The 16059-nt window shown below is 40.8% G+C and overlaps 4 protein-coding genes across 6 annotated transcripts; 2 read left to right on the top strand and 2 right to left on the bottom strand.

The window, feature by feature from the left end:
• The first annotated feature begins 57 nt into the window (after window positions 1–57).
• On the top strand, window positions 58–3067 carry tpgs2 (tubulin polyglutamylase complex subunit 2). The gene is made up of 7 exons (XM_026349276.1): window positions 58–223; window positions 352–431; window positions 515–602; window positions 725–865; window positions 1035–1148; window positions 1226–1389; window positions 1981–3067. Exons 1-7 carry the CDS (start codon window positions 148–150, stop codon window positions 2197–2199), a joined length of 882 nt encoding a protein of 293 aa, XP_026205061.1. The 5' UTR covers window positions 58–147; the 3' UTR covers window positions 2200–3067.
• A 148-nt stretch (window positions 3068–3215) lies between these two features.
• On the bottom strand, window positions 3216–5786 carry aqp7 (aquaporin 7). Of its 2 annotated transcripts, XM_026349274.1 has the most exons (6): window positions 5422–5786; window positions 4460–4586; window positions 4221–4358; window positions 3973–4091; window positions 3619–3836; window positions 3216–3476 (listed from the first exon to the last, which is right to left on the bottom strand). In XM_026349274.1, the coding sequence occupies exons 1-6, from the start codon at window positions 5557–5559 to the stop codon at window positions 3275–3277; spliced, it is 942 nt and encodes a 313-aa protein (XP_026205059.1). In that variant the 5' UTR covers window positions 5560–5786; the 3' UTR covers window positions 3216–3274. The 2 variants fall into 2 exon arrangements, with proteins under 2 accessions (XP_026205059.1, XP_026205060.1); XM_026349275.1 differs by lacking the exon at window positions 4460–4586 and having other exon boundaries at window positions 5422–5508.
• Window positions 5787–8109: 2323 nt separating this feature from the next.
• Window positions 8110–13882, top strand: zgc:64106 (uncharacterized protein LOC393348 homolog). Its single transcript, XM_026349645.1, has 6 exons — window positions 8110–8436; window positions 11190–11429; window positions 11987–12076; window positions 12220–12408; window positions 12637–12746; window positions 13137–13882. The coding sequence occupies exons 1-6, from the start codon at window positions 8280–8282 to the stop codon at window positions 13314–13316; spliced, it is 966 nt and encodes a 321-aa protein (XP_026205430.1). The 5' UTR covers window positions 8110–8279; the 3' UTR covers window positions 13317–13882.
• mlnl (motilin-like) lies at window positions 13561–15723 on the bottom strand. 2 transcript variants are annotated; one of them, XM_026349647.1, is made up of 5 exons: window positions 15502–15723; window positions 15006–15139; window positions 14329–14421; window positions 14092–14197; window positions 13561–13942 (listed from the first exon to the last, which is right to left on the bottom strand). In XM_026349647.1, the coding sequence occupies exons 2-5, from the start codon at window positions 15126–15128 to the stop codon at window positions 13935–13937; spliced, it is 330 nt and encodes a 109-aa protein (XP_026205432.1). In that variant the 5' UTR covers window positions 15129–15139; window positions 15502–15723; the 3' UTR covers window positions 13561–13934. The 2 variants fall into 2 exon arrangements, with proteins under 2 accessions (XP_026205432.1, XP_026205431.1); XM_026349646.1 differs by lacking the exon at window positions 15502–15723 and having other exon boundaries at window positions 15006–15475.
• Window positions 15724–16059: the final 336 nt, after the last annotated feature.

Below are 16059 nucleotides of genomic sequence, written 5' to 3'. Positions count from 1 at the left end.
AAATCTGTGTCCATTGTGCGTCGAGACGCCGTAGCTCTCACTTCCGCTGCGTGTCGATGCGTTTGGAGCTCGGTGCATGATGCAGGACAGAGAGCTGCAGGTGATGCAGACGGGCTGTTGTACAAAGTTGTCCTTGCACTGCTCGAAATGGAAGAGTTAAAGGATAGCTTAGCGTTTAAAGGGGTTGCTGAGAGGCTGACGCTTGGCATTACCCGAATACTCGGTGTGTATTTCCGTTTGTATATGTTTCTTACAATGACACTAGCAAATCGTGTAATTGATCGGGCTAGCTAGCAAAGAGGCTGGTCTGGTGGTGCCACTAAATGTCCTTTAATGTCCCTGTTGTGCTAGAAAACATGCCCGGTGTGGTCGATGTGCGTTTTGCGGAGAGAGAGCCTGCAGAGAAGAGGAACCTGTTATCATGGGAACAGGTGAATACATAAACCTTAAAGGTGTTCAAATCTAGATAGATTATCTGTTGCATGTATAGCTAATGAGCTGCGTCTTTCCTCAGAAAAATACTTGTATTTTACCAGAAGACCTGCGAGATTTCTATCTGACAACTGATGGATTTACACTGACCTGGAGTGTTAAACTAGACAGTAAGCAACCTCATGACTGATGTCCTGTCAGTGTTCATTTATTCAAATCAAAGGACACTATCAAGATAACATCCTAGCTTAGAATATAATTTCATTAAAGATAGCACACTTGTGTCTTTCAGATGAGTGCGTTCCCTTAGGATATATGATGATCAACAGTGTGGCCAGGCTGTGCCCACTGCTCCAACCAGTATCCCTTTTCTCTCTTCCTAATGCACCATCGCTGGCTGACCTGGACTGGGAGGAGAACAGCTCAGAAAGTGGTACAGTTCACCTGTCAGAGCCTCGTGTGGGCCTAACTCAACAATTACAGCATGCCAAGTTGGATTAAGTCTGTTTACTTGTGCTCAGTTGTGCTGAAAGCAGGCTAATGAATGAAGCGTTGATTGGAATGTAAATATTTATTCAGGACTCATTAATGCTATCTGCCAGGGTCGGAGCATGCTCCTGCAGCACCCCATTTTGATTCACGGAGCCGCATCTTCGAGCTGGATTCGTGTGGTGGGAACGGCAAAGTGTGCCTAGTCTACAAAAACTGCACTGCAGGTATTTAGTTCAGTCAATTTTTAGGTTATGATCAAATGATTAACCCATTATATTATCATGTGCATTGTGTTTTAAAGGTGTTGTAGCCCAGCAGAGTGAAATTTGGTTCCTCGATCGCTCTCTGTGCTGGCATTTTCTGACAGCAACCTTCACCTCCTACTACCGACTGATGATAACCCACCTCGGTCTGCCCGAGTGGCAGTATGCCTTCACCCCATATGGTCCCAGCCCACAGGCCAAGGTAGCAAGAGTCCCGATTGTTCCTTTAGAGATAATGTACTGTACTGTGATTTAAATTGCAAATGGCAGTCTTGCTCTGAAACCTTCAACTGCTTCAGTAGAACACTGCTGCAGCTATAATTCAACATAATCTTTTTTTTGACCTTTACATTTCTTTTTCCACACTTCACCAAAGAACGTGTAGTTACGATTTATCAAATTGTGTTGTAGGCTTTTGTAATATTAACAACACTTAAGGCCATTGCAGGTGTAGAAAATGTATTTAATTAATTATTTTCCCTTTACAAGATACCACTTTGACGATTTTACACAAGACGACACAACACAAAGCATATACATGTTTTGCCTCAGCTTAAATATAAAAATTGCAGATAACTCCAAGTCCCCTCATCATCACAGCCTCATCAAGTACTTTTAGACCTATGCACTGAATTCCTGAGATGTAGAATTTCATAACTCGCCTGGAAGTAATAATTATATAATAATAATTATAAATTCTATGTAGCGCCCCTACTGTTAAATTCATTTTGGAATTTGGTCTGCATAACTATATACATTATTTTAAACTCTCTATATCTTGTTCCCTCTTTAGCAGTGGGCATCCCTCTATCAGCCCTTGACTGTGAGCTGTGAGCTCAGCCTGGCTGATCCTGCAGGAGATTCTTATCTCAACAAGCTGGACCCTATAAAGGCCTTTAAAGGCAAAGCCAAGGTATCCGCCCCCAAGAAGAAGCAGTCAGCACAGACCAGCTTAGGAAACTCTGCCAAGAGCCAAGGCAGTGCAGGAAGACAAAGTGGGGCAAAACGGTGAAGAGATTCCCCTCTGAGTAAAGACAAAGAAGGAAAAATGTTTCTAACTTTGCTTATGATTAGGTATTTAAAGTAGTTTTATTTACCTTTCACTGCTGAGTGTTAGTGGTGGTAAACAAGGCTTTCTGAATCAGCCAGCTACATCAGCAATAGATTCATTAGTCACAGTCACTTTTAACATAGAGTTCACTAGTGACACCTCCTGGTAAAACAGTTTTAAGCAGCCAGTTTACAAAAAGTAAGACTTTTGCGGTTTGTAAATCTAGTTGTTATAACTAAGTTTGGTTTCATTTGGTTTGTATATATTTCAATTTTAAATGTATTATTTTAAAATAATGTAAAATAATAAAAGAGGTTTGAAAATGGGTATATACTGTAAATCTGTGACTGTAAAATTTAAAGAAAGGGGAAGAAAATAATACTGGGTAGGTAATAAACATGCTTGTACAGCTGGAGCCTATTTACACTTTACTTTAAATTAAAAAAAAAAAAAAACAGCGATTTCACAGAAAATGATCACGATTCAATATAAAAGATACAAGCCACAATGTGAAGTCTGTGTTCAGCCTCAGAGCTTTTACATGCTTATAATAAATCAGTATTAATAATAATATACACAATAATAATAAATCAAGATACACTTTTGGGCTCTTTGCCACTGTGCGCTGGATTGTTGGAAAGATGATTATCTTGGGCTGTGCTGTTGCTCTTTCAAGCTGCGAAGCGCTAACACCTACTGTTTGGAATTTATTTTAGAGAAGGCATGTTTGTTAAAGTGCAATATTCGGTTGATTTCTTTCTGTGCACTGTAAACCCCAAGCTTACGTAAGTGTTCCTCTGTTGCCTCGATAATATAAAGATAACATAAACATAAAAGCCATGAATGTGCTTTGTTTTTTTTCATGATGGCTGTTTTTAGATGCTATAATTAGTATTATTATTAATTAGTATGGATAGGAGCAATGAGCCACAGAGCTTGTCTACGTCTAAACTTTAAGCTTTTTACCATTACTATAACTGCCACAGAATATCCACATACATTTACACAACCTTTACATGCTACTTTGTTATTTGTCTCACACACATACATTTCCAGATGAGATGTATTTTTGTTTCTCCAGAGGCGTATTCTCCTCTTGTAACTCCTCCACCAGTTGTCCACCCTGTCCAGAGACAGGTTGATGGTGCATTTCCACAAAGACCTTGTATATCCCAGCACCTAACACTCCTCCAATCGGGGGAGCAACTAGAGGCACCCACCACCACCCATTTCCAGACCTGCATGAAAAAGACACACAAATAGATCAGATAGATTACTATGTGAAACTATGTGTTAATTCATCTTTAACAGAGCTGTTTCATCCTTTAGTGACCCTAAGTTAAAGTGACCCTGGCTAAAAACCAAATAAATCTTGTGTACCTGAACACATCAGCTCCCCAGCCTGCTATGGCAGTGAAGACCCTGGGTGCGATGTCTCTGGTGGGGTTGATAGCATAGCCACTGTTGCTACCAAGAGAAATGCCAATTAGCAGCACCAGGAGACCCACTGCAAGAGGCTCGCTGCCAGCTGCAGCCGGTTTGTTCCTTTGGTCGGACAGAGCCATCAGACACAGCAGAAGCATTGCAGTGCCACATACCTGTTATATATATATATATACACACACACTCACGTAAACATTACATAGAAACACACCAAGATAACAATACAGCAAAAAAAATATATGCTGATGCTATTGATTTGTATCAGCAAACTTAATCCAGTTTCATAACTACCTGGTCAAAGAACCCAGCCAACAAAGAGAGGTATGGTGCAGGATATGTGGCAAAGATACCGGCTGTGGCCTTAACACCAGTCACAGTCAGGTTTCCGCCACAGTAATCATGGATGGCTTCTGCATACAGTAAATATTATTGGTGTTTTACATACAGGTAACAATACAGCAAAGACCTGAGCAAGAAAAACTAACTATACAATAAGTTAAGACAGTACAGATGTCTAGCATCTAGTAGTGTGCCCTCACCATAGTAGACGGCATAAATCGTCCCTGCTGCCAAAAATGATCCCAATAGCTGCGCAAAAACATAAACGGGCAACATCTTCCATGCAAGGCGACCGTATGTACACATTGTGAACGACACAGCTGCATTCATGTGAGCCCCTGATGGAACAAAGAAAGCATGAGAACAACTGTATGTCAGCTTCACAAAGACTGGGATGACTTGTAAGGATGCTTGAATGTGGGGTTCGCAGAACTCGTACCTGAGACTTTCCCTCCGACATGCACCCCCATAGCAACACCCAGCGCAAAACCCAGATTTATGCTGAGGTACTGTCCAAATGCTCCCTCACCTGTCACTACCTGGGCCACGGACCCCAAGCCAAACACCTACAGGCACAGAGAGAACCAACAACACACTGGAGGTCACAGATGAGGATTACAGTGAAGTGGAAACTGAATGAATTTAGGGAAAGCAATGCAATGGACATTCGCTAAACATGTTTTATTGTGCCACCTACGTGACTGAGTCAGTCAGCGTGCTAGTGTTTAACTGAGGAGTGAGTGTTTTGTTTAAAAGAGAAGTCTTAAAAAGAGAAACTACAGCTTTTTTTTTTTTTTTTTTTTTTTTTTTTAACTTTTAGCTCCACGAAAGAGGCTGTGGTCACTCCGAAAAAGACTGACCCACACAAAAACTGCAGTTAGTCACTCAGGAAACAGGAAAAGTCTGGTTCCTGCTACTAAAGTCATGTATATTAGGTTAAGGTTTAGATCTTCATATAAAACATACAATGCCTGTTTGTGTGCTCTCTTGTGTGCTTCTCTACAACATGTGTTTCCTCCATGTGTCTGCATGTATAGTTCATCCCGGGTTCTATCGAAACAGCTGACAGATAACACGTGACTTTTGCAACCGTCTCCATGCGGCCCACTGCCTGACCTCTGGTAACACTAGATGTCACCCACTTGGACCTACCAATCACCACCCAGGACCCCTGCCATGTGACTGTGAGACACGCTCACGTTTGTGCAAGAGAGGGCACGTTATCAGGGTCGGGAGCATGGGCATTAATAATTAATGACATATGGTCGTCCTAGATAGGTATGTTGCTATGTGGGGGGAAGCTCGTAAATAACATGTGAAGTTCAAAATGGTATATTAATACAACACATGCTGTCAAAATAACAGAGCTGTGGACGTATGTTATGGTGAATTCTCTCTTACCATCATGACATATGTGCAAAGGGATTCAGCAAGTCCGACACGCACAAATTCATTCTTTAGCCAAACTTTGGGTTGAGTTACGTTGACTCCTTTTTGCTGAGAGACCCCAAGTTCCACAGACTGCACATAGTCCCTCATGTCTTCTTCTTCTTCTTCTCTTCCTTTCAGTTGTTTGTTTTTGTTGAGCTTCTTTTCTAATTTACCAAACTAAAAGATCAAGTTCGGGCTCCCTTAAAGAACTGTCCACACACACACACACACACACAAGTCTGGTTCTGGCTATTTACAACCTCCCGCCTGACTTCTCTTCTCCACTCAATTTCTCTTCTTGTGTGTATCTCTCTCTCTCTCTCTCTCTCTTTCTCTCTCTCTCTCTCATACATACCACATGGGATTAGTCCTCTTTTTATAACCTTGACCCAACCCCCCCTCCTCCAGGATATGCTGAAACACAGACACATCCTCCAATGGCTTTGCATTATCTGATGGTACTTGAGCAGGAAAGGAAAAGGTCAAAAAATGAACCTAATGTGCAAAACAGAAATATTTACTGACCCTGTAACTGACATAAAGTGCTAAGACACTGTGGTAGATTTAACAGAAATGGATATAAACAGCACTGTTAAACTCTATTTTATGATAATAATAATAATAATAATAAGAGTCAGTGTAACCTTTGCTGTCAGACTGTGTGAAGATAGGCCTGTGGTGAACAGTACTTAAATAAAAAAGTGATATGCAGAGACGGGATAACTGACCTTGTGCTCATGACAGTTTGGTATTAGACTTGGGGTGGGGTAAGTGAGTGAGTCTTTTCAGAATAAATGTGTGCACACTTGGAAATGAATCACTACAAACCTGACCCACCCAAACTCTTGAGTGGATTGTCTTGATATGTTATTTATTTTATATTTTATTAGGATGAATTGTAATCACACTGATGATCACGTGACTTAACTGCACTAACAGCATTCCTGTCAGATCTGCGCTGTGCTGTATCTTGTGATTTGCTCTATTTAGCTAATATAAGCATGTAATGATGGTGAGCACAGTATAACACATTATAGCCTACGTGATAAACATCAGCATGCTGACATAAAGTGGTGCCTTAAAGCAGAGTTGTGCCTAAACTCAGTGTCTGATAAACTGATAAGCTTAACGTCCATGCCTTTTTTTATTATTATTATTTCTTGCTCTTTCTGGCTTTCTTGCACTGTGAACTGGTGGTGACCACATGCTCTTACACTCCGTGTGCAGCGGTGACGTAGCAGCATCACCTGACACGTGGTTGAAGCAGCTTCCCCAGACGTCCCACAGAGAACAAGGAGGAGAACGTATTGCCCCTACACAGGATCTTTTGTAGCGTAAATCTTGAACTAAAGGTTTATTCAAAGTTCAGATGAGGAATACCTGAAATACACTTGTAATGACTATGTAACATAAACCGACCAACAATACATTTCTTTATTTTTCTCTGTTGACTGTTACACAGACAAACATCATCAGACCCAATTCATATGATCTGGTCTTTTTAAATGTAAATATGTGCTTCGAGGCACAAATTAAGCATTTTTGTTTCTTCTGTAATAATGCACACACACACTTCATAGTTTAAACTAAAACAAAATATAAAAAGAATAGGCTAATAATAATAATAAGCCCATTTTTCCTGACTTCCACTCAATTTCAGATCACACTGTTAGTAATCTTTTCCTTCTTGGGGACAAAAATGTGCACAACAGTTGTTTCAGAACAAAACTTTCACCCTGAAAACCCAGATCTGGTAAGTACAGAGTCAGCAAAGATAATGTAAACTTCCTGTATCTGCAAGTGATGGATTACCTTTCCTGTTCCTACCAACTTTTAATATTGGGAACTGTATGTTGGTAAAGTATTTTCTGGATTCTGAATGTCCAGAAGACTAAACGGCTGTCAGTAAGTAATGTAAGTTTTTTCCTGATTTCACTGCGATCTCAGATCTTTAAATACTACATTAAATATTATTTCTGTTAGTTCCTCTTTATTTGATTAAATCTGTTTTGACCGATTATTATTTCAAATAGATTTTCTTTTTTTAATTTTGGTTTAAAGGGTCTCTGGATTTATTAAAAGTGTGACTCTTCTCTTTTCAACTTTTTGTATTTGTCATCCGGCACAAAGTAAACTGGCGTCGTCTGGGCCTCTAGGTTTCAAAATGAAAGCAGTAAGTGGACTATGACACTATAGTAAACATTATCTGGAAGTTGAGTTATGGCAACTGAACATCTTAGTCATGACTCAACCTCCAGATAACCCCGAGATAACCTCATCACCGAGAATCTTCACCGACTTGATTGCATTAACTTTATAATAAACTACTGGCTCACATTATTTAGTATCTGTGAAACTGCAGCTTAAACAATTGAAATACATTTAGGGAATTGACTAGACAGCCCAATAGTATTTTTGAGTGTACAAAACAGCCACAAACATCCAAGCAAAGCCAAACTGTACAGAAATAGACCAAAGCAGCCTCCAGCGCTCCCTGTAGGTCTAGTCCTCCACATGACAGTCACTATCTGGCTAAATATTGAGCTGGCATTTGTTTTGATTGAGAGGAATGTTTGTGTTTGACTGTTAGAAATACGGGTTCAGGAAATTGCAACCAGATGTAAGCTGCTCATATTTCAAGCAGCTCACTGAGAAGCACAGCCCCTCTGTCCCAGCAGCTCACAGGACTGCGTCAAAGGACCGAAAAAAAAAACCAGAAACAGCAGGTGTTAGAGGACCTTTGGGCACACCTACTGGGGCACGCTGGCCAGCCTCTCTCGGACTTGTCTCTCAGTTGCTGGTGGCAGACGCTCAGGTCAGGCGGCGAAATGAGTTGGATGGGGTTTCTCTGCCACCCGGTGTGGGCAGTTTCCACGGCGCTGCTGGCGGTCGTGGTGCGCCTGCAGCGCAGAGGTCGCTGGGATCCACAAGCCTCCGACGTGCAGCTCAAGGGGAAGACTGCTATAGTGACTGGAGCCAACACAGGTAGGGCACATTGAACCTGCTCGCATGAAGGCATGCACACCTCAGTGCTGTTGAATGTGGCAACGCTGCGGACCTGTGAATGGCTGATCTTTATCCTTTAGCGCGTTTAGATGTAATAACTTGTGACCAAGCAAAGTAAACAGAGCCACAGCATAATATGACAACTTTCCTATCTGTTAATGTCACATTTTCTTGACTCTGGAGTGCTGTTTCCTGATAAGCAAGAGGGAGGATGGTAAAAAAAAAAAAAAAGTGACCAAAACCTACACCTACACCTACAGGATGTAATCCAAAAAGGAGGCAGACATCAGTGGACAATAACATTTAATAACCACAATCATAAACCACACTAGTAATAATAATTTCAAAGAAGGGGGAACTTGCTCCTGAAACATACATTAAGTGTATGTGATCATCTAGACTAACACAAAGTCTGACTTTACTGCTGTACGTCCCGAACATCTTCACTCATACATTCACTCAGTTCAAGTGCTCACTGCTGTTATTATATAAAGTAACTAAGTTCATTTCCTCATGTACATTCAAATACAGTACATGTGTACTGTATTTGAATGCAACAGCAACATAAATGAATGAATTTTTTTACAAGAGTTATTTAACCGTTTTATCAAAGTCTTGGAGATTCAAACACTGGGAACTAGTTGTACAGGTGCTGTTGAACCAGGTGTTTTTTTTGGTTCCAGTGTAAAATTGTTGTTTTTTGTAGCTGAGTCCTCTTCTGGATAAATGAATCACATGACCCATCATTTTTGACCCCTCTCTGTTGCAACTCCTCTATCTCTAGGGCTCTGACTCTAACTACAATATGCTGGTTATGTTAATGATTCCTTTACACGTTAAAGTGTCAACACACTGTGATACAAAGTTCTCTGTTAAGTAGTCCTATCACCTGGATTCACATGTTACAACACAGGACATGAAAACAGGTGTCATTGAATTATGCGTTGGTTTAAAGACATTATTAGTCTCCATCACTTTAAGTTTCAGTAGTTGGCAGTAGTGGAGCAAGTGTTAATTACAATATATCCTGCAGAACAGTTTGTGAATCACACGCCCAAATACATTTACTTAAGTTCAGTGTTGTATTTTTCTGATATGATGTTTTTATGTCTACTCTAGAGAGAGTAACTACTCTTTTACCATAATTAGTCTATATATTAACAACAGCCATTTGCTCTGGCCTCATGTATGAAAACATTCATTTTTTTACCTTTGGTATAATGTTAACCTGGTCGGGTTTTAACATAGTTCAAAGTGCTTTACGGGTGAATTTCTAAAAGCAAGGGGTATGGGAAAAAGGTGGAAGAACAGAAGCACACAAAAATCAAGCATAGCACAGATAAGCACACGGAGAGTGGTCCTCAGTGAGGATGAGGAGCATTAAGCCACATTTGCTCTGGTTTGGCTCACGTTAAGAGTGGATATGAACAATCTGGAGTTTAGCAAGTTCAGTTTAGCAACAGTTAAACTTTCCCACTGTCATGGCCTCTTACTGTAAAGAGCATACTAAGAGAGACAGAATTTCAGATTGCCTTGTCATCCAGAGAGGGATATTAACAGCTGCTCCACTTCGTCCTTTGTTTTTCTGCTTTATAAACACAGGAAGAGCCATGATTCCTCAGAAATGCACACTTGAATGTTTGAGCACTACTATAATACACACTGAATCATCTAGATTATGTTCCACAAACTGGATTTATTCACCCACACTACAAAAGAAAACCACACACACATACACACATCTCCTCCTCCATGCTTCACAGTGGGAACCGCGCATTCAGGAACTGGCCAAGTATTCACCATGCTTAACTTTTTCCACATTTAGTTATGTCACCACCTTGATTCAAAATGGATTACGTTTATTATGCTCCTCAAAATTCAACACAAAATAGCCCATAATGTGAAAGTGAAAGAAGTTTGTTTTAAATCTTTAAATTTAATAAAAATAAAAAATGAAATAAAGAAATCGCATGTACACAGGCATTCATGATCTTTGCTCAATGCTTTGTTGAAGTTGTTTGTTTTAAAGATGTTTCTGAAGACACATTCTGTGCATTTCTGATATAACCAGTTTGTCCTGTTTCCTGCTTGATGAGAAAGCTGCACCACTCTTGCCGTATATCACAACAAACGCATGGCTTTACGTGCACAAGCAGAGCGAGCAGTTTGCCTCTTTGTACTTGATTTTAGGAGGAAGTCATATTTTGTCATGTTGCTGCCTTTCAGTCAGAGGCCCTTAGATTTTGCTTGTGATTACACTTATTACTGGGGTTATATAATGACAAGACTGGGATTGTTAAGATTGGTTGACCTTCTCTGGCTGAGAGACATAATATCTACACTTATTTACCCACAAAGTCCTTGTTCGACCTTTTATCTCATGTTTACTCCGCTCGAACACTGACCCACTCTTATAACTTCCAATAACTTACACTAGCTGGAGCTTCGGTACCAGCACTGCTTTAGGAATGGCTGCTTGAATCTTGTGGAACAATTTAAAGTTAAGTTAACAGCGTCCAAATTAAGTGATTTGATTCCTCTGAGTAAAACGTACGGGGCAAACATGCAAATTCCACAAAGAGGTCTGCCACTTCAAACTGGGATGTTCTTGGCTGTTCAAGGTTTTCTTCAACATCATGGACGGAATAATCAGAATAAGTCACCTGTTGGTTGCAGTCCGACACTTTTCTAAACAAGTAGTGAAAACTCATTTTTACTCTCTCCTCATTTAGGCATCGGGAAGTTCATTGCCTTGGACTTTGCACGCCGAGGGGCCCGTGTTATCTTGGCCTGTCGAAGTGAGGCCCGGGGGACAGGAGCACTTCAAGAAATCAGGGAGAAGTCCGGGAACTCTGACGTCCACCTGCGTCTGGTGGACCTGTCTTCTCTGGACTCTGTCAGGGAATTTGCTAAGCGGATCCTGGAGGAGGAGAAAGCTCTCCACATCCTCGTCAACAATGCCGGAGTATCAGGTGATACGTACGCCCGTGCACAGCAGAAAAGGACTCTTTTGTTGAGAGTTAACCCCGTTTTGGGCTTTGGGCTTTGTACTCACTCGTAAACTCCCAACATTGGCTGAAGTAAAACAATAAATGAAATCATTGTGAAAGAAAATTAACAACATCCAGTCAGCTTTTCCCCATCTGTTGCACATCTGGAAGTCAGAACAAGACATACCTCCAACTTCAATGAGTCTCTGACCAAAAAAAGGAAAAAAGTAAATTGCTGGGCGCACAGACACTCAACACTGCTTTTTGGAAAAGGAAAGGAAAGTTTCCTCTATAGCAACAGCTGAAAACATACAACTGAGCACAGGCTGAGCAGTGTATCCAGTGTATTTTGTGGTTATTTGTGTGGGTCTCCAGTGACTAAGTGCGTCAATGTCCTCATATATGACAAAACCTGTGTGTGTCCCTGTGTGTTTGTGAAATGACACAATGGTTAAAGAATGCACCATGTCAGTGAAGTGTTTGTTTTTTATACATATTTCTGTGTACAAATCGCACTTTTCAAACTATTCTACCATCAGGTTTACCCAGGCAAATAACCGAAGATGGTTTTGACGTTTGTTTTGCCACCAACCACCTGGGGCCATTCCTTCTTACCAACTTGCTGCTGGGTAAGACCGAGGAGTAACTTGTTGAACTCAGCAAGTATATCATATATCGTATATTGTATGTTGTGGAGATGATTCTAGCTGCCATGACACACTAACAGCAAGGCTGTCATATCTTCTCTCTCCTCGTCTCTGTTTCATTTCAGACCTAATGAAGCGCTCATCTCCAGCACGTATTGTCACAGTCAGTTCAGTCAATCATAAGAAGGGTCGCGTCGACTTCGCTCATTTTCATGGAGAGAACCTCACTTATTACATGGATCATGTCTACAACCACACCAAGTTGCACAATACCATCTGTACCAATGAGCTAGCACGCCGACTACAAGGGACAGGTATGATGAAATCAGCACCTTAATATTTTTGTGTCTGTTTAGATGAATATGCACACGGCTATGCAACCAGAAATGTTGATCAGGAAATCCTTTTATTTTATTTTTTTAGATTATTTTGCATCATATTAAAAGACCAGCAGTAAGAAAAATGTGCGCCCGCTGTTTGCTCACCGTTTCTCTCCGTCCTCTTCATGTTATGTGTGTCTTTGTGTGCTTATATACATGTAGGGGTCACTGCAAACTCTGTCCACCCTGGTATTGTCATGACAGAAGTGATGAGACACTATCCGCTTGTCATTCGTTGTCTTTTCAAGCTAATTGGATTTTTCTTTTTCAAGGTAAGTGAATGTTTGCATCTTATTGTCATGTTGCCGGATTTGCAACCATTTTGGTGTAGCATCCAATCTCTAAATGAATTACTAACCAAATCAATTGACTGTAAGGTAAATAACTAAAAACAAACAAGCTGCATGAACAAAACCAAACTGCAAAGGGTGACGAATGTGTGTGCAGAGAGCACAGCGGGTCATGTTGCACTTGGAAGTCGTTGTGTAAACTGTGGAGGAATTTAGTACAACTGCGTTTTGGGAAACAGTTCAACTGTTTTCTCAACCGTGCCGCACATGCTTGTTAGATGTAATAATATAATAATCATGAATACTTAATAACTAAGCACAGACACACACAAACAGCTGTACTCTCACAAAACCACCTTTCCTCCCTGTCAGTCTCCAGAAGAGGGTGCAGTCAGTCCGATCTACTGCGCTGTAGCGGAGGAAACAGAAGGAATAACTGGCAAGTATTTTGACAGCGACTGCTCCCTGGCTCTTCCTGCTCCTTTAGCTCGAGACACTGCCCTCGCAGTCAAGGACTTTGAGATCTGCGAGAGGCTAACGTCAAAGCTGTGAAACAAGCATCAGGGCAAACGGAGGCTTGATAAAAGAAAAAGGGGTCAAATTCCAGCCTCACCTTAGTGCTCTCGTCGAACGGAGGAATTCGGACGCAGTGTGAAGAGCTGATTTTAATTCGCAGTGACATGAACTGGCTTTTTTTTTTTTTAAGGTAAAACACAAACGAATCATGTATTGAATATTTGTATTATAATTTATATCATCATTTTAATGTGCATTCTTGCTGTTGGCTTTTTAAAACATAATACATAACATACATTGTTATTATATTACCTGATTATCACCTCTCCATCTATTCCATCTATTAGAAAATAAATTTCCTAAATGTTGTCTTTCTTGCACAAGTCCCATTTGGATCAATTACATAATATTACAAAGTCATTTTAATGACAGGAGTGACATTACCTGAGTAATCATTATTCATACAAATGGGGATTGATCAAAGAGAGATAATGGCAGAGATGCCTACCATGAGGCTATGCCAAGGAAATTACAACAGTAAATACAATCACTTGCCTTTATTGACTGATTCATTAAAACCTAATAAAACATTTGAGCATCCAGCGCTTTGTGAAGATTTTATCCAGCATCCACCCGCCCGTGCCTGGGGTCTCACTATTTGGCTGCAGAGAGAGAAAGTGGGAGGACAGTATGGTGGTTTTGAATCAAGGCACTGTCACTTGAAAGATGTGTTTACCAATCATGTTTCTATCAAAGCAGAAGACGCGAGGTCATAATGTGGCTTTTCTAACAAATGCCTGATCATTACTACCTTTCTGACGCTCATCCACTATTTCCCGGACGATCTTCTCGAGCACCGGAGTCACACGATCCAGCTGTTTGGGTGAAAGATGGACGGCTCTCTCCTCTGTTTTATCCTGGTCACAAACACAAGAAACCTTAATGGATTATATTTGATGACACAGTTGGTAATAATGGGGTTGAGAGAGAGAGTTTGTGTGTGTGTGTGTGTGTGTGTGTGTGTGTGTGTGTGTGTGTGTGCGCTCACAGGATTTCCACCACGTTCCACCCGTTGGACGCTACCCTCTTGAAACGGAAACTCCTCCAATAGAGGCTCCATTTCCTTTCTTCCCTCGCGCTCCTGCAGAAGGCCACACGATTACAATAACTGTTTAATCTGGAAATTACGTTCTAACATAAATGAATTAATCATTAAGACTATAACGTTTTCACAAAGTCCTTGTTTTGTCAAAATAACATTCCCAGACCAAAAACAATGTTCAATTCACTATCACAACTGTAAAGTTTGTAAAGGCATTTTTGCTTAAATATGCTTTGACAAATCAATTAATCAACTGGTCTTTAAGCTCTATTTGCTACACACAGTGACAGTAATTATAATAATAATTGTTCAGTCTACAGAACTAAAGAATAATATAATCTAACAAAACCTTAATGACAGCCTGGTAACATTGAAACTGAAAATACATGATGCTCTATTAAATTAGTATAAAGTATAAGACTGTATGTAACTAACTAATGGTTTCATTTTTCTGATTCATTTGTTTTCTTCAGTGATATCATAAAACTGAAAAAAATCTAATCAAAAATCAACACATCAGAGAAGCTGGAATCAGGGAAAATGACAATGACAACAAGATGATTAGTAAAATAGTTCAGTACTACTGTGACTGCACATTGCCCAATTAAACACACAGTGTTTACCTTCATCAGCATCATTTCCTTTGGGCTGAAGAAGGTGATGTGTCCCTCTGACCTCTCAGCTAGCAGTGCCATCAGGCACACCACCACCACCACGCAACCAGCCACTGATCCATGCACTGTCATTCTGCTCTGTCCTGGACATGGACACATACACACGGGAATAAAGACACAACAGTACAGGTCATAACATAGGAGTGTGTGTGAGAAACAATGAAGGAGAAGGACAGAGAGAGGGAGAAGTTGACAAATAGATAGTAGATATGGATAGAGCGAGGCGGGAGGAGGTGAGGATTGCAGCATGGATGTAACAAACAACAAACTGCTCCACTGAGACGAGAGATAAGGGGTCAGAGTCACAAGAGCTGAGACGGCTCCGTGCAAAAACATGAGAAAATAAAGACTCAACATCAACGGGCAGAAAGACGGAAAGAAAGAAGCAAGAGAGGGTGATGGAAAGCCTGAGAGACAGAAGCAGAGGAAGTCATGTGTTACTCACGTGATGTGTCAGCCTTGGCTTATTGTGCTTTAGAGTGAGCAGAGCTCCACCTGTCTGAGCGCCTGTGTGTCCGAGTCAGCCTTTTTATCAAGCCCTGTGCTTATCGCGGAGCTTTTTACTGTCCTCCCTCACATCCGCTCCTCAACAGGCTACTTCAAGCACTCTTCTCCATGTTCCTGGAAACACAAGCGTTACTCTGCAATCTGGCTTTTTATCACATCACACACAGCAGTGAGCTGACCATGCGTGGTAGTATCACACATGTTCTACTTATTCAGTCTTCAAACAGCTAAGTAGGAGGATAAAACTCCTTCATAACTCATTTTAAAATATTCTGCTGCTATGAAGCGAAGTTTCATTATTGTGTGATAAATGTGCTGGACATCATTTATGTGTGTGTGTGTGTGTGTGTGTGTGTGTGTGTACCATGCAGGAGACAACGTGTCTAAAGGGGTCCACCATAAATTCTCTTCTCTGCACTAATGTCCAGCACATTTATGAGCTTCCTGTAATTTACATGTGTGCACACAGACCGACGTGCATCCATCCCTTGGAAAC

The sequence above is a fragment of the Anabas testudineus genome, chromosome 5 (genome assembly GCF_900324465.2).
Source record: "Anabas testudineus chromosome 5, fAnaTes1.2, whole genome shotgun sequence".
Classification (NCBI taxonomy): Eukaryota; Metazoa; Chordata; class Actinopteri; order Anabantiformes; family Anabantidae; genus Anabas; species Anabas testudineus.
This window is presented reverse-complemented; position numbering and strand designations above follow the sequence as displayed.